This window comes from Cryptomeria japonica, chromosome 6 (assembly GCF_030272615.1).
Source record: "Cryptomeria japonica chromosome 6, Sugi_1.0, whole genome shotgun sequence".
NCBI classification, from domain to species: Eukaryota; Viridiplantae; Streptophyta; class Pinopsida; order Cupressales; family Cupressaceae; genus Cryptomeria; species Cryptomeria japonica.
Genome location: NC_081410.1, coordinates 416,485,163 through 416,508,377, shown reverse-complemented (window position 1 = coordinate 416,508,377; position 23,215 = coordinate 416,485,163). Strand labels below are relative to the sequence as shown.

Here is a 23,215-nt window from a genome sequence, read left to right as displayed (position 1 = left end):
AATAACCGTCTCAATGGCTTGTGATTATTAATACACCTAAGGGGCATTAGTCTCATTTCATTTGAAAATTTCAAACATAATTTTCACAGTTTGTATTTATCTATCTAAACATTTCTTGATATGTTAAGGGTTATATCATAATACACTTTCTTTTCCAACCATCTCTTTTCTAATTATTTCACATGCCAATTGTCTTGTCAACTCATCTTATCTATCCGATCAAGAATCTCTCCTCCATTTCCTTCCTTTATGAAATTAATTTGAATTTATATTTTATTTTTATGTAATAAGAATCCACATGCATCTAACTAGCTAAAGTGGGTATCCACATACTCCTCTTCTCTTTATCTATGATTTGCATAATCTTCATGTATTGACTATACTCCTCTTTTGATCTTTCACTAGACATATATATCTTGTCATCTCCTAATATTTTTAGTCTAAATATCACCCACAATTCCACATGTGTTTCCTCAAATACCTAAAATAGTCATTTAATATATTTATGAAACTAATACCTTAAATTATGAATAAACAAAAGATCCTAAGTGTTAAAGTTTAACATAGACAATTAAAGCCAGCTATCTAATTGAATGGGTTACAAATGAATTTGTAACTATACTTTAGTAAAACATAAAAAAATGTCTTATAGGTTGAAACTCCTTACGATACTAAAAGACCACACATTCAAGTCTCGTGTAATGCCCCACTATGAGGCCCAAAGGACTTAAACATAAAGAACAAAGAAAATGCGAATATTTTTTTTTTGAAAGAATAATATATAACCATGCATTGAGATACATACAACAAGATAAAGTAAATATACACAATAACAACTAGCAATCATCCTCAAGGCCCACAAACGATGTTACTCAAGGAGGAACATCACCCAAATAATCAAAACAAGGAACTGTTATTCATAATACAACATCGTTCATTAACATAGGTACAAGATACATATTACATTGCTTGAGAATATACATAAGATCATAAAATACATTACAATGGGTTCATAAAGATACAATCTCCAAAATCCCCATGATGGAATGGATACATAAATCTGGTACAAAATGAATGTCTTCAATCTTCTCACGAGCCTTCTCAAACACGATGCAAGATTAACCCAAACCCAATGGGTGTGAATAACACTCCACCCAACCATGTGGTACCATAAGGTCCAACCCCCGTGCTAAGAGGTATGAGTCAGACCCACAAGACGAAGACAAGCAAACAATGGTACCATCATGACTCACAAGAGAACCAACATGACAGTAGTCACAAGAGGATCACAAGACTGCCGACACATGAGAGACTCACAAGGCTATAACCACAAGAGACTCATAAACAAATCAACCACATTCCAAAGGCCCAAGCAACCCACAAGAGGGAAAAAGACATAAGTTACCACTAGGTATGCAATAGGGAAGAGTATCATTACTAAGTTGTCATGAGTTACCTTGGTAGGTCTTCACTAGGTCCCAACCCCCATCCTAAGTCACTCTGGTGACCTCTCCCGACCCTCGGCCCCCATACAAACACTAGTGCACCACACCAACCTTTTGAAGGGACAAGATTGATGGATGCCATTCCAAGCCTTCTCTCCTTTCCCCAAACCTAAACAAGCATTTGCGAGTAAAAGAGGCAACAATTAATCTTTATTAATGTGAACTAACTACCCACCTAAGATTCATTAATTAGGTTTTCACTTGATTACAAAACTTTCATTGAGTTACCCTAGTGACTGCTTTGGGTCCCAACCCCCAATGAAAGCCACTCCCCCTTGACTTGCACCTAGGAATCCAAAATTCAACACAAGGTCTACGACATCCTAAAACATCAAGAGTCTAGACCTCTCTCCATAGCAGGGTTGATTGACTTTCTAGAACAAGTTTACAATAAGGAGGTTCAATACAACAAAGATAGATTCACTAATACATTTGGCCTAAAATTGAGATGGAGCTTTCCGACGGAGAAGGTATATTGTGACCAAATTTGATTTTTTTTGAAAAAATGTCTGCATTTGTCGGAATTCTGATGATAATTCAACATTTGGTTTCGATGGAGAAGGAATTGGCAATGAAATTTATTTTTTTATAGAAAAAGTGCCCCCGTTCATCGAAGTTCCAACGACCACGGGCATTACTTAAAAACAAAAAAAGGACCAAGTCATTTGATAAACATTATTCCCGCCTCTTCATCCCATTGACCTCTGCCATCACAAAAAAATTGGGGCATTACTGCAAGGAGCGAAATAGTTCTGGATTGGGGTGCCGCCAAGATCCGGTTGAAGAAAAAAGGTAGGGTAGAATCAACCAATTCATTGTTATATATATTGTGTTGAAAAATATTATTTTCTTTTCAAATATCTAGATTCAAAGTTTATTATAATTTTATCAGATTAATTGCCAATAGCAGAGATGGTGAGAGGTTTATGTAATATGATATGATCGATTTAAAAGAATAATTTCTTACAAGACCTAAACCCTTGACCAATCCTACAATCATGTATTAATTAAATCACTGCATTTTTTTCACATAGATAAGTACTAACCAAAGGGGGTTATCTCCCTTATGACAGAAATAAACCCAACCAGACACAGGTCCATACATCCAATCTTGAGGCTATACCTATAAAGGAATCTATAGAGCCTGGAGGATGATGGCTAGGTGTGCTCCAATTTCCATTACTTTGACTGCAGCAGCCCCCATGAGCCAGCAGACATCTTTGTCCACCAGCCTTTGGAAGGGGGCAAAATTCTTGTTGATGACTCCAATCAGTAGACTTCCCAGGAATCTTCTATTAGGAATTTCAACCTTTCCTTCTCTACCTTGGCACAATCTCTTTCCTCATCTTCAAGGTCTTGGTCATCTTCTAAATCTGAGGAAACATAGTTATCCGAGTTGAAGTAACTACCCAACCGGCTAACCCACATTTCCGCATCCAGATTCAAAATCTCATTAGCAATGGCATGTCCATCCATCACGCGGATAAAACCATCTATCCTTTGGATGTATACTTCCTTCGACCCCAGGATATCTATCATTGGGCAAATCACTGCCTCATCAATGAAACCATCACACCAGTGTCTACCTCCACCAAGGATGGATGCCACCAATCTCCAAACTGCATCGAGGACACTCAATCCAAAATGATGAACCATCTTTGCACCTCAAGACTCGAATGATTTCTCCCTTCATTGTGATAACCCTTATACAATGATCAACTCGTGAAGCCCTAAGTAACGTATGAAATCGATAAGACCCATCTACATCATCCAGTTTGCTTATTGTCCTCGATATCTTTGTAAAAGTAAATGTTTATGAGGTTAAGGTTTAGGATAGGATGTAGGAAAGTGAAGGAGGTTAAGATAGGGGATATGAAAGGTAGATGGAAGGTAATAATGATAGGAAGTGAGGTAAAGGTTATGAGGTGTGGGTTATAAAATAGGGTGTAGGAAATGGAAGGAAGGGTCATACATGTCTTAATGCTTCAAGAGGAGCACATTCACATGAGGGACAAGAAGAGTCATATCACTTTGAGAGTTTTCACCAAGATGAGTAGCCCGAGTATGGACCTCAAATCTTACAAGCCTTATAGAATTTGGTAGGTGTGATACAGGATAGGTTTTCACCCACAACAGAGACACCTCATGAGGATCCACTTGTAGTAGTGGAGCATATACTTGCATCTTGGGATCTTATTAGGGGTTCACCTTGAATTTGGGAAATACACATAGAGGATATAGAAGATTGATCAATACACATTACCTAGCCTCATAATGCATAAATACAAGAGGTAAAGACTATAGCAAGCACATATCATGAGCCAAAGGATCATATTTGAGAGTTGCTTCATCTCCAATCCTCTACATTTTTAAGATCCACAAATGGGGTTGAGGCTAAGTCTTGGTTACTTATCTTGGACTTATTCTTTGGGTTGCATCTATATGTGAGCAACCTAAAGGCATAATTTACAATGCAATTTTTGAGAGGACTTGCTTCCACCTTGTGGTACTGGGAGGATAAAATGCACCAACTCACATTTGGAAACCCTCTCATGGGATACCATTTTGGAGTGATTCAAAGTGTGTTCTATTTCAAAACACTTTTGACAGGGATGCATAGATGTGTTTCACAATTTACATAATGAGGTTTCGTAGTGGCTCAACATGAGAGTTAGTTTTTGGAGTTCTTGTAGTTTGTAGATTACATTCAAGACAAGTTACTTGTCAATTATTTCATTAGGGATGGAAAGCCCAAAATTTGTACATGGGAGGACACAAGAGGCATGAGAGAAGTTTGTAACCTTGATCAAGGGACTAAAGTGTCCATAGGCCTCCCCATCCTTCAAAGGAGAATTTAGACTTACTATAGGATTTCAAAGAAAAACCCAGTAGTATCAATATTAGGGACAAAGGTTTAGAGCATAGTAGGGGCCATAGGGTAGTCACATGTGACCATCATCGACACAAGGATATTTTAGGTATGAGAGACTATAGGGATATCAAGCTAGGCCTTCTATGACTCAACAACCTTTTAGGGGAGAATCTAGTGTTTGTAGTAGTTAGGATCTTCTAATTATGGTGGGGCCTGGCCAACATAGGGTTATATGAGAGGCACATGTTATGTATATGTTAGTATCAGACAGAGAGTGCCCACAAGGTTTTAGAGTAGGTGGACACCATCCTAGAATTTCAAAGTAGATAGTTGATATGTGGGTCTTTACCCTCCCAACCACCCAAAGGTCAAAGGAAGATTCACTGCTGCAAAACTCACTTTTTGTGACAGTCTCAAGCACTTAGGATAGTCACTCCTTTCATGCCATTCTTCTTCACAACACTCTCTAACATTAATTATGATGATAGTGTAAGGACCCACATATCAACTATAAAAATTGAGAGAAGAAACATTCATGTTCTTTTGGTACTTTGTGATTTCTAAACCATGTTTGAATCTTTCTTATCTTATGTGAAAGAATCTTAACACAATGCCTTTAAGTACACAACCTTAGATACACAATTCAAAATTTATGACATCATACCAATGGATAACAATTAGATCTAGGAATTGTCAACCTTGAAAAAAATATGAATTTAAACAACTAAAATTTGGACCATGTCCATTATCTAGCCTAAGGATAAAATCATATATGTGATTCTTATATGATAAAAAAAAACTAGCACATATGAATTTTTAAATCTTGCGAGATCAAACTGCAAAAGGTCAAAAGGTAGGAATCTTATGTCGAAGACTTTTGTTGTGGAAGTTAGGGTGGTTGTCACCTATGTTGCCTTTACTCAATGAAATTTGTAGCAATTTGTTGAATCTTTACACCTCAAATTAATCATTGATAGTGTTGAGATGGTTGATGATAAGTGATGAAATGAGGGTAGAAACAAATACTAGCTCCCTCATCTTGTGTATATGTCTATTTGGCTTGTCGTACACTAGGTTATCCTAAAGCAAGACCCATGTCAAGGTTCGTATAAGAGTGTATGTGAGTGTAGTGTGTTTGCTATGTAGAATGTTTTTTTTTTTAAGATCGATTACCAAAATAAACTCAGAGTACAAAGTTAGGTTACAATAATAGTGACCAAGTTGATTACTCCATCAAATCCCTAACCAAGCTAAACCACCTTAAAATTAGAAGAAGAAAAAAGAATCAGTTTATACGATGTAGAGCTTCAAATCAACATCAAATTACATCAATATTATATCATTTATTGGCAACATATTCAAAAAGATAGATTGTAATAGCTTATTAAGATTCATTATCACTATCATTATGTGGATTCTCCTCTTTCTCTTCATTCTCCCCATCTTCATTATTAGCTTCTTTTGTCTTTTCCTTTGTCATTACTCTTAGGTTCAATCCTACTAATTTGGAAAATATCAAATTCTCTTCCAAGGGGTGCAAAGATCCTCTCTCAACTAGAGCAATCAAAGTTTTGGTGAGCCATTTCTAGGTGTCTTATAGCTTCACCCCTCTTTAATTGATATAGGTGTTATTTTTGGTATTTATTGTAAAAGTCTATATACTCTTCCTAGAATTTCTTCCCTATCTTTCTTAGATCTTGGGGTCAATAGGAAACATCCTAAATGTATTCTTTATATATTGAAGAGGAACCTTCATCCAATATCTTCAGGAATCTTCTTGTTGGCATCTTCAATGTAAATGATACATATTCAATAATAATTAGCATTCTGATTCTAAGATTACACTCAATAAGAACCCTCCCTTTACTTTGGAACAAATTCTCATTCCTTCTCTTCCAAAGAAACCAAAGAATTTCAATAGACAATAAAATCCAAAAATAGTTAGACTTTTTACTCAGATTGCAGACATACCTGACAATAATTTAAAACCATGAGAAATTATCAACAATATTCCCGCCTAAAATGTTATAACGATTGACAATCATGAATTTTCTCTTGATTAATATCTTCCATGGTTCATTCCCTTCTAAAGCCTTGACGATCCATTTGATTTCTAAGGCAATGCCTTGTTGCTCGAGGTATTTGATCCCCAATCCACCTAAGTCCTTACTCAAGCAACACCATTTCCATTTAACAACATGCATCCTTTTCTTACCTCTTCCATCTAACCACAAAATTGCACCAACGATAATGTTGTGGGTCTGATGGTTTGGCCGTCAATGCATGAAAGCATTGCATGAGTTCTACTTTTAAAAATTACATAAAACATTTTTGATTTATTTGATTGAGTCTTATTTGAAAAAAAGATTATCAATTATGTTTCCTTTCTCCAAGAATTGGATCTAGGATCTTTCCATCAGAGAATATGTGACATCCAATGACTAAATCTTTTCTTTATAGATGCTTATTTTATTTAATCATTTGAGCCTGAATTATAATTTATATCTGTGCAGAAGCAGAAGATACAAGCTGAAGAGTCGTGTGCAAGTAAATTTCGTAAAAGAAAGCAAACAGGCATTATCTTGAATGACATGGAAACAAGCTCATCAGCTACCCAGAAGAGAGCAATTGGAGAAAATCAGAGGAAAGTGTTAAAGGGTGATAAATACATAGAGAGTATGCAACACAAACAAACAAACAATGTCTGGAGTGTGTAATGTGACGTCTTTAATTTATGTCCGGAGGGACTAACTGGTTTTGGAGTTCTTGGGAAACCTATTGGGCCACGCTTGGAGGAAATCAATGTGTTCATGCAAGGGCCACCTTTTTTCTATTATGAGAATGATGCTTTTGTACTGAAGGATATTTGGAAGACAATATCCGAAAATTTCTATAGTGTGGAACTAGAGTTGGTGGACTCGAAGTACTTTTCAGCTTCTAGAAGACCGAGAGGTTATGTACACAATCTCCCAATAGAAGGGTGATTTCAAGCATTACCTCTCCCCCCCATGACTATTCAGGAAGCACTTCCTCATACAAAGGACTATTGGCCTCCATGGGATCAAAGAAAAAAATTGAATTGCATAGACTCTAGACGATGTGGTAGTGTCCTTCATGAAGAACTTGTACTATAATTGAAAATTCACGAGGGAAACTGCAAGATAGTGAACAAAAATACATTCTTGAAAAGTGTGAAGAATGGAACTTGGTTTGGGTGGGGCTAGGTCAGGTGGCTCCTCTAGAGGTTGACGAGATATAAATTATATTAGGATTTGAGAAAGATCACACTCGTGGAACTTCTTGTGCAACTGATCGATTGCATTGTTTGGGTAATGCATTTCAAATAGATACAGTTGCATACCATTTATCTGTCCTGAAAGCATTTTATCCTGATGGCATTAAAGTTATTTCTCTATTTTCTGGTATTGGTGGAGTAGAGGTTGCTTTGCATCGACTTGGGATACAATTACAAAAGCAATACTACAAACGTTGCATATTGAAAAACAAAATACGACCAAAAGTTTTATACAAGGTGAAATCGTAGGATTAAATGACAAAATGTGGCTGATCTTATTGACAAAATTGGGGACAAATTATTTAACCTAAGATAAATCAGTAAGCTCTCTCATTAACAAGAGATGTAGAAAAGAGAAAAAGTTATATGTTGAAATTGTGATAGCAAGTGGTCAAGGGTTCATAAGTGTTCTAATAATGAGAAAATATTTACAATTATTTAAAATGAGTTTTAAGAAGAGGAAATACCTACAAAAGAACCAAATGTAGAACTTACGAATAAAAATTTCAAGGAAAAATAAAGAATTATTATCTCCCCACATGCATTAAATGGAACAAATGCACCAAAAACACTCAAGGTAATTGGTTATATTAAAAATCAAAATGTGATATGGGTACCACACAGCTTTATTGATGAAAGATTAACTGTTAAGTTCAATTTATTTATCCAATCTCTAATTTGAAGTCATGATAGATTATGAAAACAACTCCCTTGTGGTGGTAAATGTCATCATATACAACTTTTATGAGAAATTATCAATTAGATTTAAAATTATATCCCAATTGGAGGAGTAGATGTAGGTTTGGGCATGTAGTGACTTAAACAATTAGGAGTGATGCCTTTCAATTTTTAAGAAATATCCATGACTTTTAGTACACATGGGAAAAAGTATAAACTTTTGGGGATACAATCACCTCTATGCAAAATAATTAGCTTCCATAGGCTGGAAAAATTTCTCAAAAAAGGTTTCTATAGTATAGGGGTACAATTATATTGTATAAAAGCACAAGAAGTGAAAAATTAAGATTGACCAAAACTTCAAGAGATCATTCAACACTACCAACAAGGACCCAAGGTTCTACCTATAATAAAAAACCATAATCATGACATTGAAATCATATCTAAAATAAATTTTCATCCAAACAAAATTACCTATATATCCCTTATGATTGTGCTTAAAAAGAAGGAAAATCCATGGAGAATGTGCCCACATTACAAGGAGCTCAACAAGATCTTTTGTAAAAGGCCTCATAAATGCAACATTCAAAAGAATTTTGAATTGAAGATGCACATTGGAATGAGGATAATTTTGTATAGAATATTCTAGAGTTGCTAAGCATTGAGGGCAGTTATTTTACAAAAGGGATGGGAATGTTATGTTCCTGTGTGTGTGTCCCAAAGTATAATAATGATAAGCAATTTTAGCATGCTTAACCCTAACATCAGTTCCTGTGTGTGTGTCCCAAAGTATAATAATGATAAGCACCTATAGCATGCTTAACCCTAACATCAGTCTTATTTATTACCTCAACCCCTCTTAGCTAGGATGAAAGGGTGTGTCCCTATATAGTTACAACTATAAATAAGGTAGAAATCTCTTCCATGTCATCATAACTTTTAATATTGAATTCATATATTATTTTTTAATTATTTGAGGTCACCCCCTTGAATTGGTTTTCTGGTTTTCTATTTTTCTTATTTTTACATTTATTTCTAATAAATGTCATAACATGGCCCCATTATACATTTTTTCTCTATTTGCCAAACATAAAGCTTAATGGTGTTAGAATATACATACCTAGATAGGGGTTCATGGGTGGAAAGTAACTTTTAATTGGTGTCAATTAGCACCCACAAACTCTTAATAAGCTCAAGAATGCTTGAACAAAATAAGATAATTGGAGCTATTTGATTAAGATAAAAAAACAGGAGTAGTTTTAGTTAAAAGATGATAATTCATTCATATTTTCATAGCACAAAGCTCTTTTAGATTGTTTAGACACCCTATTGTAGGGTTGTGCACATTGAGCAATAATGTTCTGCATCATGTGTCTATTTTTAGATGCTTGGTTTTGTGAGTTCTATATAGCTCTTTGAAAGTGCTTGTTCGTAGAATTAGTTGTTATAGAATATTTCTCTATGAAAGGTGAAAGTGGTAGTTATTGATGCAAGGAAGTAAATGTGTATATGTTTGTTAGGATCTCTCAATTGGGTAGTCTAGAATGTGTGTTATGGTTCATTTTTGGTGTCTTGTTCATGTATAATATTTGGATAGAGGTTTAGCATAGACACATTATTTTGTATATGATCTTAGTAAACTTTAAATTGGATATGTTGTTTTTACTTATTGATTGAAAGGGTGGAATTTAAGGTTACTTCCATGGATATTTGAGATGATCGAGTTCTTCATAAACAAAACACAATGTATTTATTTAACTATGTCACTATGTATGGATCTTAGCACTCCATTGTATTTTTCTTTTGATTATAATGCAGTCTTACGATGACAAATTAGACTATGATAAATTTATATTTTATATTATGTAGATCACTAGAAATGTTTTCCTTGAAGGCGATAAGGTAACTATAGATGGAAGCCTTTGCATTAAATCTCTTCTTATAACTTTATTGGCCATTGTACATGGGGAGTCATTATGACTATAAATCATTGAGTAGTGGACATTCTCCATACAATGCTATATGTCTTATGTTGTTGCCTCCTCAAGCACCAAGTAATGTCAAGTTTATAAGGCTTAGGGGTGAATGTTTTAATTTCCTTCTAGTTTTTATTTCACTTCTACTTCTAAGTATAAGTAGTGTATTAAGTGTATTATGTCCACTAGATTGAAGAAAAAATTATAAAGGAAGTTATTAGGTTGAAATTTTACCATTTCGTAGATGTTAAGACTTACAAATTGATCATAAATCCTGGTAGAATATGCGATCATCCTTGTTGTGATAAAAATAGCTCAAGTGTGTGTTGGTTGTTTGGATGCCAATTATTGCTCTTTTTAAAGTGTCATTTGGATAGATTTAACTTTTCTTGTAGCAATATAAGCAATTAAAAAATTGGAGAAGAGGCTTTACCTTGCTTCTTGAAGTAGATGTAACTGGTGTGATGAGTAATTTTATGTAATGAAATCCCTAATAGGACTTCATGTCGTGACTATATATTTTTATTATACTAGTAGACTATACCATCTAAGGTAGTTGGATCGCTTAAGCATGTCTTAAGTTAATATAATGAGTTGAATAATCATTCCTAATTTGTTATCTTATAACTATGACCAATTAATAATTACATTTGATAAGGTAAGGGTGATTATGTACTTTGGTTATAGTGTATGTCAATGGCAAGTATACATATTTAAGTATGTTAAAAGGGGAAATGTGGTATAATACAAATGGCTAAGTAGTATAATATTAAATTCTTAGATTAAAACATACAATAATGGTATGTTTAGGTTTAGTCCTAGCAGAAAATTCTATGAACACTTGGTAAAGAAAAAGTATTTAGTTTAGAATTATAATGTATCAATTTTTTGAATTATTTGTCTTACCAATTTCACAAAGGATAGTTGTAAGTTAAGATGTTTAAAAAATAATCTTTGGGAACTCAAATGTGTATTCATACATTTAGAACCAAATAGGATGCTAACAATTGTTGGAGATACTTAAGAAAGTAGTTAATCTTATCTCAAAATAACAAGACAAATTTTATTTGTATACAATAACATAAGTTGGTTTGGATCAAACATTTGGACAAACCTAATTGTGGTGCAAACTTAATTTTAAAACCAATAATATAGGTAGATGTGTGGAAACTTAGCTAGTTAAACAAATATTTTAAGGTGAGACTAAACTAGTAAGAATACTATCAAGTACAAATAATACTTAGTACATAGATGAATCATTCAACCATTACATAAAGGGTTAAAACATGACTTAATATAATCAAGGTTCTTTAATGATCAAATAGCAATCAATGAAGAACAAAGGAACTTAAGATGTTCAAATTTGATCAAATAGCACTTGATACAAAATAAAAGGAACATGTGAGTAAAAGGAAGGCTTAACAAGTCTTACTGTTACTCAGCATCATGATTATGAAGTAACACTTGATTGATGAAGAACTCGTGATAATGCCAAATTACACTTGAGCCATGCATGTTTGGTGTACTTAATCAAGTGACATTTGACACAATGCAAAGTACTATGTTTGGCCTAGTAACACTTGGATGTGCATTAAAATGTGTTAGTCAAATAACACTTGAGACATGAATGAGTTTCACTTAGGAACATAGAGAATATTTTTTCTTACCCTTCAATCATTAATTTGGCACTTGATAATTGTGAAAATTTGAATATAATAAATTAGCCAACTAGACCTACGACTCAAATGTGTATTGAGTTTTACAAACTAGTGGCAATTCTAACTGTGATTGGAGATATGTACAACACATTATAGGAAGTAGGATCTTGATTGGATCTATTATTTTGGACATGGATGTTTATTTTTGAAATTTTATAGAAATGGACTTGATTTGTGAGATGCAATACATGCCTTAACTACAAATATTATCTTTAAAAATATTTTAAGGTCTAAGTTTTATGGTTAAAGAAAATTTATGCCATCTTTTTTTATAGAAATTACCATAGGACTTGCCCACAAGGATTTATCCGCTAGAAAATGGCATTGGCTTCTAGCATTTTATATTTTTTCTCTACCTTCATTCACATGTTTGGATTTGATTTGTTTGGATGCTTCTTGACCAATTTGGAACTTGGTTTTAATCAAATTTACATCTTTTTGAGAGAAGTGTGTAACCCTTCATTTCTGGATAGCCTCTATAAATTAGATCTTAATATTCATGCAATAAATTAGTTGCATGCACTAGCTCCTCCTCCTAATAATCCCTTTATAACAACCATTTTTAGATCTACTATTGTATCGGTGTTGATGTGTATTGTCTTTAATAGCACAATATATGATATCATATTTGCTAGAATTAGTAACACGACACCACCAAGGCACACTCCATTTTTCTCCACTTCGAATGTTGTGTGATATGTCACTTTGACATCCTTTTCTTCTTGCACATCTCTTTTGTGTTGTGTTTTTGTTTTGTGCATTCTATTAACTTTAAGGTGTCATCTACCTTGCAAACCCTATGATATGATTCCAACATCTTTGGAAAGTGTCCTAAGGCACTTACAGTGTATTGGAAAAATAATTTGTAATATTTCTTCTCACTATTATTTGCAATACATTCATAAGGGGTGATGGGCTCGACTAGTAGCAGTAAAGGTGGGTTGTGAGCACAATTATTTAATATTATTATCTCCATGTGTGGATTCCTAGAATGAGAAAATTAATGACATAAGAAGTGGATAAATAAATGTCTTTCAAACTTCTCCAAGTGGGTGCTTAGAAGGGACAATAAGCATCTCTTTGTACTTTGTTCTGTATTACAATTAATGTAATGTTTATCTTCCATGTTTGGGCATCCAAGTTGGAGGGAAAATGTTGGAGCCAAAACTAATGTCCTTTTGTATTATGTGGAGGCAATCCAAGGTTTGGGGACGTTTGAATGAAGAGCCTTCTTTGGATGCCTTGTTTGGTGCTTTTGAAGCTATTATCATTCTACATAAACAACTCTTTGCATGTAGAATTAAAGAAGGAATAACTGAATGTGGAGTTACTTTGTAGGAACATGGATAGGTGAGAGGCATACAGAGGTTGTTCACAAGTACACTGGTGATGCCATGTTGGAGGCAAAGAGGAGAATGAAAGAGTGTATTGTAATCATATTTATTTATTGATACTGCATACTTGACCTCTCTTTATTGGTGGAGTTTTTTCTTGCAAGGGTTTCTCCATGTAAATCATGTGTTATGTGATGAGCTTATTTTCTTGATTTGTGCCTCATTATTGCTACATTATAGTGATGTTATTCATTGTTTATTGTTGTTATAAGTTCACATAAGCCAATGTTAATAAGAGTGATATGAAGGCTAATTTCTAGCATCATAAAGAAGAAGGTCTAAGTGCGATATTTCCATATTAATGCAACTTAATTTCATATTTTCATGTTGTAGTGTTCCAAGCCTTGTATCTCATCATTTGATTGGTTATTTGGATAGAGGTTGAATTTCACAACCTTCACCATTTGAAACTATACATTTCTCAAAATAATCATTATCTACCAAATACCCTTCTATTTGATCTTAAGTGTGTAGGTCCTTCTTGCCAAATATTATGTGCATTACCATTAGCGACTTTAATTGTTTAAAAAATGATGCAATACACACATTTGAGGGCCCACCCACCTCTAGGATTTGGGTCATGCAAGCCAAAAATTTGTTACAAACTAATAGTTAGTTGTTACCAAGTGGTTCCCATCCAATTCTTTCTCCAAGTATTAGACAAGCATGAGTCTCAAAAGAGAAGCTAATTTATTTACCCGCAACTACTTGTTACATTTTCCACTTGAGGAACCTAGATACCTTCACATGTGAGCATGTAAAATACACTCCATTTATTCCAATCTACAAGGCTTTCCAGATCCTATAAATATATACATAAATGCTCCTATGGAACCATTCCAACTTAGTCACTTGTGCTTGTCCAAGAATGCACTCTCCATAGTTATACAATATTATATAGGGTTGGATACCCCATCGAATCAATATTTAGTTCTTCATATTTGGAAACATTTGTGCCTGGGAATAGGCTATGATGTTAGAACCCAATTTTGAATAATTTAGGTAGTTCTAAATGATTTTTTTATTCTTCTTTTGTGTTGGCACTTGTTTGTGCACTCATACTATAATATTTTGGTTCACTTAACTAGTTTAAGGACCATATAACTAGTGGTGCACATGGTTTCATTAGAAACATTGGCACAATCTTTTCGCATTAGTTTGTATTCTTGAATGAGCCATGTATCCATGACCATTTGTATATTGACCCCCCATGATGCTTCCTAATACAAAATACCTTTTCCATAGAGCTCAATTATGTCTTGTTTGCAAACAATGATTCCTACAAATCTTCAATGTCATACTCAATGTAGACTAATTCCACATATGTTGAACTGTGTGCTAAATCCAAAGAAACAATGACACCCTTCTCATCATCCTCAAAGCATATCATGTGTTGTTTAAAACAAACACACGCGACCTAGCAATGCTAGGTTTCTTTTTGTCATAGCCATATCAATAAAAAAATTCAAAAATCATATATATCTAATATGGTTTCTAGTGCAGTATCATGGATTTCAATAATTGATAAAAAATTCTTAGTTTGTGGGAGATAAGACCTACAATCCTTTTTATCTTTAACAAAGGTAATTTTAGATATAAGATTTTCATATATACATTGTCAAAAACTTTCAAAAAAAATAATTATTTTTACTTAAAATCATGAGATTTCCACAATCCATAATGTTAGTTTAGTAATCTTTTAAGATTTGACCATGTAGAATCAAGCTCTACAATAAGTTAGCAAATCTATCTTTCTTAAAAAAATGTTTAGATGATCACCCTTCCCTTCATCTATTTAGTCAAATTGGTTTGCTACTATATCACCATTCTCTTTTCTAGCTATTTCATCTTAAAGATGGATTATAGAACATGATCCAAAAATTTGATGTTAAAAAATGGTAAAAATCAAATCCATAAAGACTGGCACCCAATATTTAAATTTTTTGTATGAACATTTTAGATTACGATCTATCATCAAAACAAAAACAAAAAATTATATCAAGTGCAAAACTAATTCAATATAAAAGTGAATGTTGGCCAAAAAGTCTCATCTCTTAGCAACAAAACACTAAATACATTAAACTTATTGAACTATTTCTATAATCAACATGGAAACTATTCCTTTAATCAACACACCCATTCTTCCACTCCCAGATTATATGATACACAATAATATGATAGATTAATAGAGAAGAATTAAAAAACCATTTCTACTACTATATCATTTCTTTCCAAAATAATGTGATAAAAATAAAATTCAAGAAAACTTCCTCCCCACGAGAGAATCCATTTCTCCTATTTCCTCAAATTGAATGAGGAATTTTGCTCTAGCTTAGAACAAAAAGTACCATTTCAAAAAAATTACATAATTTTTTTATACCAATACAACAGTGTAGAGGCTGGTTAGCGACATCATTGATTCAATTAATAGAATTAATTTTCCACAATCCATAATAGTTCTTGTTACTTATTCTAGATTAGATTGTGTGTTTGTTCCATGAGCTATTCATCGCTCATCATCCTAATGAGGGGTCACAATATGCATCCAAAACATTGTGTAAACAAACACATAATCTAATCCAAAAGCAATAACAAGAATAGTCACATTTATTTGACTGACAAAATTGCATGTGCTTAGTGGTTTATTTGATTATGGTTGATTTTTCTAAATATTTGCTCAAACTTATAATTTGTACTCAATTTTGCAACATCTCTCAAACTAATCTCTTGGTATCACTATTGGTTAGTTTAGGATTTATTTGACTGACAAAATTGCATGTGCTTAGTGGTTTATTTGATTATGGTTGATTTTTCTAAATATTTGCTCAAACTTATAATTTGTACTCAATTTTGCAACATCTCTCAAACTAATCTCTTGGTATCCCTATTGGTTAGTTTAGGATTTATTTGACTGACAAAATTGCATGTGCTTAGTGGTTTATTTGATTATGGTTGATTTTTCTAAATATTTGCTCAAATTTATAATTTGTACTCAATTTTGCAACATCCCTCAAACTAATCTCTTGGTATCGCTGCTGGTTAGTTTGAGATTTTAGGGATAAAAGAGAATCAAGTTTCTAATGAGCCTAGCTAATTCAGTTCAGTTTAGTTTGTGTGAACGTCTTCAACATAGAAAACTTTGAGAAGAGTAGTCCATTTTAACTATTTTATAACTATTGAGAACCCATTAGTAAAATTCTGGAAACGGAAAAAAAGGTGAAGGAGCTGGAAGGGAACAGAGATGCTAAGGGTCTGGATACTAACCTGAACAATCTGGTCAACAAAGTGGATAGGATGGAGCTTATTGTGAGGATTGCCGAGCAAAACTTCCAGATCCTTAAGGCCATTGTTGACCATATTAACATCCTGATTAACAAATTTGAATAGATTAAAGGCAAAGAAGGTGATAAGGATCAGATGGAGAAGAAGGGTCACGAAAAAAGAACAAGGGCCAACACTCGGAAACAGGTTGATATCAAGGAAAAAGGAAAAAGAGTTGTGGAAGAAATGAAAAATTATGCGAACAAATATGAAGCAGATGGTGGTTCATGCTGAAGAACTTATGAGAAACATTTAGCTGTCCTTGTGTTGTCTTTGTGCTTTCCTTTGGCTGTCTAATGTTGCTTCCTTTGTCTTGTGTTCCCTTTTTGTTTTGGTTGTGAACTGTTCTATGTGTGGGTGATCAAGCACTGTTGTTTTCTGCCTCTTTTATGCTTTATCTTTCTCTTGCTTTGTAACAAGGTTCCGAGTTCCTTTCAAAAACCTGTTTTTAATTAATCAAAACTATTTTATAACTATTTTATGGATCAGCTAGGAATCAAATTTAAGACCTCCCATTTGCTGCTAGGGTGCTCTACTATTGAGCTACTGACCCTACTGACCCTCTTGGTGACTAATCCCTCCGTTTAGGTGTATCTCATTATCTTCCGACACTCCTTGAACCACACTGCAGGTTCTAAATGATCCTAGCTTGGTCTGAGCTCTGATACCATGCTAAGCTTCTCAAGGATTAGCTAGGACTCTAGGGCCTCCCCTTTGCTGCTAAGCTGCTCTGATACCATGCTAAGCTTCACAAGGATTAACTAGGATTCTAGGGCCTCCCCTTTGCTGCTAAGCTACTCACCCTCTTGATGAGGGATCCATCTTCAATTCAGATGTGACTCGTTTTTCAAAAACCTCCAAACCCCCTTGAGCCATTCTGCGAGTGCTTGGAGATCCTAGCTTGTCAACACTGCAGGTTCTAAATGATCCTATGATCCTAGCTTGGCCTGAGCTCTGATACAATGCTAAGTCCTAGCTTGTCAACACTGCAGGTTCTAAATGATCCTAGAGCTCCTAGCTTGGCCTGAGCTCTGATACCATTCTAAGCTTCTAAAGGATCCATCTTCAATTCAGATGTGACTCATTTTCCAAAAACCCCCCAAACACCCTTGAGCCATTCTGCAAGTGCTTGGAGATCCTAGCTTGTCATGGCTCTACTGACTAAAACCTATATTGTCATGGCCCTACTGACTAAAACTCTGATACCATGTTAAACTTTTAACAAACCAACTAAGAGTTGAATCTAGAACCTCCCATTTGCTGCTGGGTAATCAGTTCCTCTTCCTTCAACACGATTTATTTTTTTGACGAAAATTACAAGCCTCGTTAAGATTCATGATGCTTCCTTGGCTGAGGTTTCTATGCAAGTTTTTCCAATGCTTCCGTTACATAAAGAATTCATCATCTTAACTGTGAAGGGATCTGGCATTCTTGACCTCATGGAATGCCTTTCCTCTAGATCCCAATCTCTAAATCCTCAGAACTTTGTAAGGAAGCAAACAATGATTGAAATGTTGGAACTTGGAAGTTTTAATACAAATCTGGAATATTTTTTAATTCGAGATATTTTTCCAAATCTCTTTAAATTCCTCGGGATTTCGGCCTGAAATAGTCAGATGTATTTGTTTTAAACCAAAGGTATGCATTACACTCCAGTTGGAAAATGCATAAACTAAAAAAGAATGATATAAAAACTAAGAGAAATTTTGATAATCTCAGATCATGGCTTGCTAGATTATATTTCAACAGTATATAGCAGAGTTCAATTACATGGTCAGAAATCTGAAACACCTTGTGTGAAAATAAAAGCAGCTTATAAGGGGCAAAACCAGCTGTCTTCAAGTTTACAGCCAATTTCATCCCCATCTTCACATGAAAGTTTAAATTCCAAATTATCGATAATAAGACATTTTTAGAACAGAAGAGCACCTGATACAGAAAACCAACCCATATAATCTGTCAGCTTAGGTACATCCATTGGTAGAAGGCTTAATTAAGGTCAAGTAATCAGAAAATAGTGAAACACAAATAAGCTATAACTTTGCAATAATTTACAACCACCAAAATCAGCAGAGAAGAAAGCCAACGTGTTTTTAGTATATGAACAATGTATGCCATATTTCATCTTCTTCCAAGCGTGGCTCATTGCAGGGTCCGCATAAGATTTGACTCTTGTGCAGCAAAGCTAACTAGTTCTTTTAATCTTGGATATTCTGAATGCCAGAGTAAGAAAATACATGGTGCAAAAATGCCATTAGCCCTCTAGATGAAACCATGAAAAAGGAATTAAGCATGACCACTTCCAGTGAGTGTAGAAATATAAATATTGCCTCAAGGATTCCTGATTGGTGAATGCCAATGCCAGATGAAATGTGACTAATGTATAATGGAAGTTATAAATCGATTATCTGGAAGGCATCTTTTGCCATTAAATAGCAACAGTGACAGCGAAACCTTAGGTATGCATCACAAGATTTGGGCTCCCAGATAGTTTCCTGGAGTGATTGTGCTCTCCTTCGTATGTCACAATCAACATTGAGGGATCTTCCAAACAACGCTCCACATGCTTCCTAGCAGGACAACCTCTCACACTGCTACATTTATAATAACCCCTGCACAAAATCCATTCATTAATTTTCAAGGTCTAAATTGCTCAAACTGGCAAGGTGGAGTCCCAACATCTTATAAAAGTTCCACTAAAATAGTAGAGCAGATGCAATACAGCTAATTATGATTACAGAGAATCACTAAAACAATATGCACACACAACAATGCTTTTAAAATTTCGAATGGCAGTTTATAAAAAATATCATGTGTTTAGCACTAGCATGCAATCAATTTGACATCTTTGTATGGTTTTAAGTTCACCCAATAGACTCAAATTATAGTCCATAGTATATGCAAGTGTGGAAATTTATGGGGTGAGGGAAACTGCATAACAAAGGATGTGAAAGAGGAAGCAGAAAATGATGGATCCGTGGCTCGTAAAAGTTGGGGACTGACTTTATGATAAGCAAGGCCACAAAAATCACAAACCTTCCTAGGTGCAGTGCCCAATTGAAAACATGTTAGAAATGTGTTTGAATTTAATCAAAACCAACAGTGATTAATATTTTGATTTCAACGAAGTTCAGCTTCTTGGGATTGAAATGTTATCCATGATTATTTCAACAGGAGTTTTGCTCTTATAAACCAGGCAATCCAGGGTGATCCAACTAGGAAATAAGCAAGCGATTTCGTTGTGTCCAACCAAGGATGTTAACAGGCTACTTACAGCCTTGGGTTTTATAGGCTATTACTGTTCTTCTGTAAATTCAAATTAGTCAATGGAAAAACAGAGAAAAGGTATACTAAAAACCATTAGGTACTTAAACATAGTTCAGCTACTGAATTCTGCTACCTAAACTGTACTCGGTCTACTAAATTCACCACCCAAACCGTACTTTGCACTACTGAGTCAGTGAAATAAAGACAACAACTAAAAGCATATCCAATTTTTAAAAAACAACTAAACATACTTCACATTCACCACGGGTGCCTAGAAGGGTAAAACCAATCTGCATTGTAGATAACCAACAAATTTAAAAAGATGAATGAGTACCACTCTGCAATCTGCATTGCAACTAACTAACAACTGTAAGCAGGTGATGTACTGCTCTGCATGGTAGCTAACCAGCAAAGGGAAAAAGATCAAAGAGATTAGGAGGATGTCAGTTAACTTGTAAGCTTGATAGTTGTTATATCCCTATTAAGTAATGTGCATTTAACCCGAATGACATGTAAAGATAGGTTGATTCTCGGTGACCGTATCAATCAAATTATGCAGAATGATGCCCCTCAAACCTGACATCTCTGACAAAGGATGTACGTTCTATGCAGTGCAATGCAGCCCTCAGGGTATATTTCTTTAACAAAAGAAAAAGAGAAAAGGGAAAAGCATGACAGTATATGCACAGTACTCAGCAGCAGAACAGCAGGAATGGCCTGAAAGTATTTAAAGTAATACTTATGCAGAGATTAGTTTTGCTTTTCCAGTAAAAGTAAGTGCACTTCATTCAGTACCTTGGATGAGGAGAGCCCTTGATGGGTTTTTGTCCGTATTTCCTCCATGAATAATCATCGGGAGGAATATCTGCCAGTTTGCTACTAATGGCTGGGACTCTAATGGATCTTTTGACTCTCAGCTTCCTGTATAGAAAAGTACCAAATCACCAAATATTAAAATTATGAATGAAGCTTTAAAGAAATATAACTTGTGCTTTCTGAACACCTCCTACTACCAGCCTAGCACCCATGTGATTTGGAATCTTAACTCTCTAATGAAAAAAAAAACTTTACTTTCTGGAACACAGAAAATAAAGAAAAGAAACGTGTATGAACAATGTGAAGAAGTTCCAAAGCTGAAGGATATGGAATGTAGGAACTGGCCTTCGTTTTGAGCAATGACACCTTCCAGAGCTCCTACATTTGCCACCACCTGATTCATCACCTTTTCCAGAACATTTTCTCTTGGAAGATGAAAGGAGAGTGTCTTCCTGACTGGTTTGCATCAACTGATGATGAAATGGCAGCAATGGCTTGTCATTGGCCACGCTCCCATCCATGCTGAGAGATGACATGAATGATTTTGTAGAGGAAAATGTGGGTGTGCAGCTGATGGAGTTCCCAAACTTCATATATGAATTGTTCTTCAACATGAGCTCTGTCTGTAAGTTGAGCTGCTGCTGAAATAGTTGCTGTTGATGATGGTGAAGAGCATTCATTGAAAAAACCGTAGAGGCATTATGACTAGGAATGAACTGTCTGACCTGACCCAATTGTGGTGGTGATGGGCAGACTGACGCAGAAGAAATATATGGACCGAAACCGTCCAGATGTAACAAATTGGGTGCTTCCATAAATGCTTTAGCACAATTACCAGGGGATTGGATAGGACCCTTTCTGATTCTCGCATGACCTTTCCTAGTCTGAGGACCCAGTAAGGACACCACTCTCTGAAAAGTTGCAATGGCATCCTCCGCAGCCATACACAAATTAGCCATAGCACTAGCATTATTGCTATTCCACTGGTCCTGCTGCAACAAAATACTCAACACTCTATGGGTGCTATCAATACCAGCTCTTGTAGCAACCTCAATCTTTTCAATGTCCCCCATTACTTGATCCTCCATATCAGATTCTCAAACACAACGTGCACCAGAAACTGTGTGCCCCATTCACAAATCCATCTCCAAACTCCAAGTCCAGAACAGAACAGGACAACTTAATAACAAAAGTAGAAGTAGGTCAATCCATGTCAGGTCCATGCAATGACACCCACAAGCATTAAAAAAACAGGCCCAGCTCAAACTAAACCATTAAATGAAAGTCAATACTTGCAACCAAAATCATCCATGTATTCACACCCACAACGCAACAAAAACAGAACCACCACAACTAACACATTCACAAGTCAAATTAATAACACCTCCCATTTTCATCACCAAACAAATACTACTCTATCCCCGGGCAAAGATATGCACCTCATATTCCAGCTCCTCTGCGCTTCTCCATTGCTCAAATCCTGAATTCCAGCAACCCAATAGATAACAAAACCAAAGCAGTCCAGTGCCAGAAATAAATGTGCCTCAAAACAAGCAATCCTCCCAATAATCTTCAAGTCCTAACCACCACCCCCCTCAAGAATCGGACCACCCACTCAATCCAAACCACACGCCATTCGACACATATCATCACCCAAAAATGCACATAACCGCCACAAATGCAACCTCATCATCATCCCTCCATTATCCAACTATCTCTGCCACCACCAGCTATATATTCTCAAAACAATGCCATCCCCCGGTTCTCTCTCCATACCCCATCAAATCCCCTCAAACTAAATACCCACCTGCTAAATTCCACCTTCCATTCATCCCCACAATACCCATCTGCATTCATGGCTTGTCCTGACCCTCCAATCCCACACCCAAATCCCAGCTTTTTCTATGCCAGGAGGACATCAGAAATCCCTCACACAGAAGAGAGAGGAGGGAGGAAGAACAGCAGATTTTCAGAACAGTAATGATGACCAACATCAACATATAAGCATCCGATAAAGCTGGCCAACCGCTCCACGCTACGTGGAGCGCACCTCCCTTGTTTGGAGCTCACACGTGTCAGTCTTGTTCGTGCCACGGCAAGTCAGAGAGTTGACCGGAGGCGCACTCCCCTGTAACGCACTCCTTCCGCTTCCCCAGGCAATAGCCGGTGGGGACCGTTGCTCTACCGCTTCACCACCGCCGTCGGATTACACTTCCCTAGGAATTGTGAGCCGTCCGATTTTACTAGCAGTTGTCTGCTGACACTTGTGGACCCCACATTTCGTTGACTTTGAATTATTTCACCGCCTTTTTAAACGTTTAATACTTCACTTTAGCCCTAATGCCTATGTAAACTTTGGCAGTATGTTTTTCT

At 35.5% G+C, this 23,215-nt stretch overlaps 1 protein-coding gene across 1 annotated transcript; it reads right to left on the bottom strand.

The window, feature by feature from the left end:
• Nucleotides 1-18,692: 18,692 nt before the first annotated feature.
• On the bottom strand, nt 18,693-22,822 carry LOC131039052 (probable WRKY transcription factor 21). The gene is made up of 4 exons (XM_059207376.1): nt 22,282-22,822; nt 21,184-22,021; nt 20,822-20,943; nt 18,693-19,371 (listed from the first exon to the last, which is right to left on the bottom strand). Exons 2-4 carry the CDS (start codon nt 21,928-21,930, stop codon nt 19,215-19,217), a joined length of 1,026 nt encoding a protein of 341 aa, XP_059063359.1. The 5' UTR covers nt 21,931-22,021; nt 22,282-22,822; the 3' UTR covers nt 18,693-19,214.
• Nucleotides 22,823-23,215: the final 393 nt, after the last annotated feature.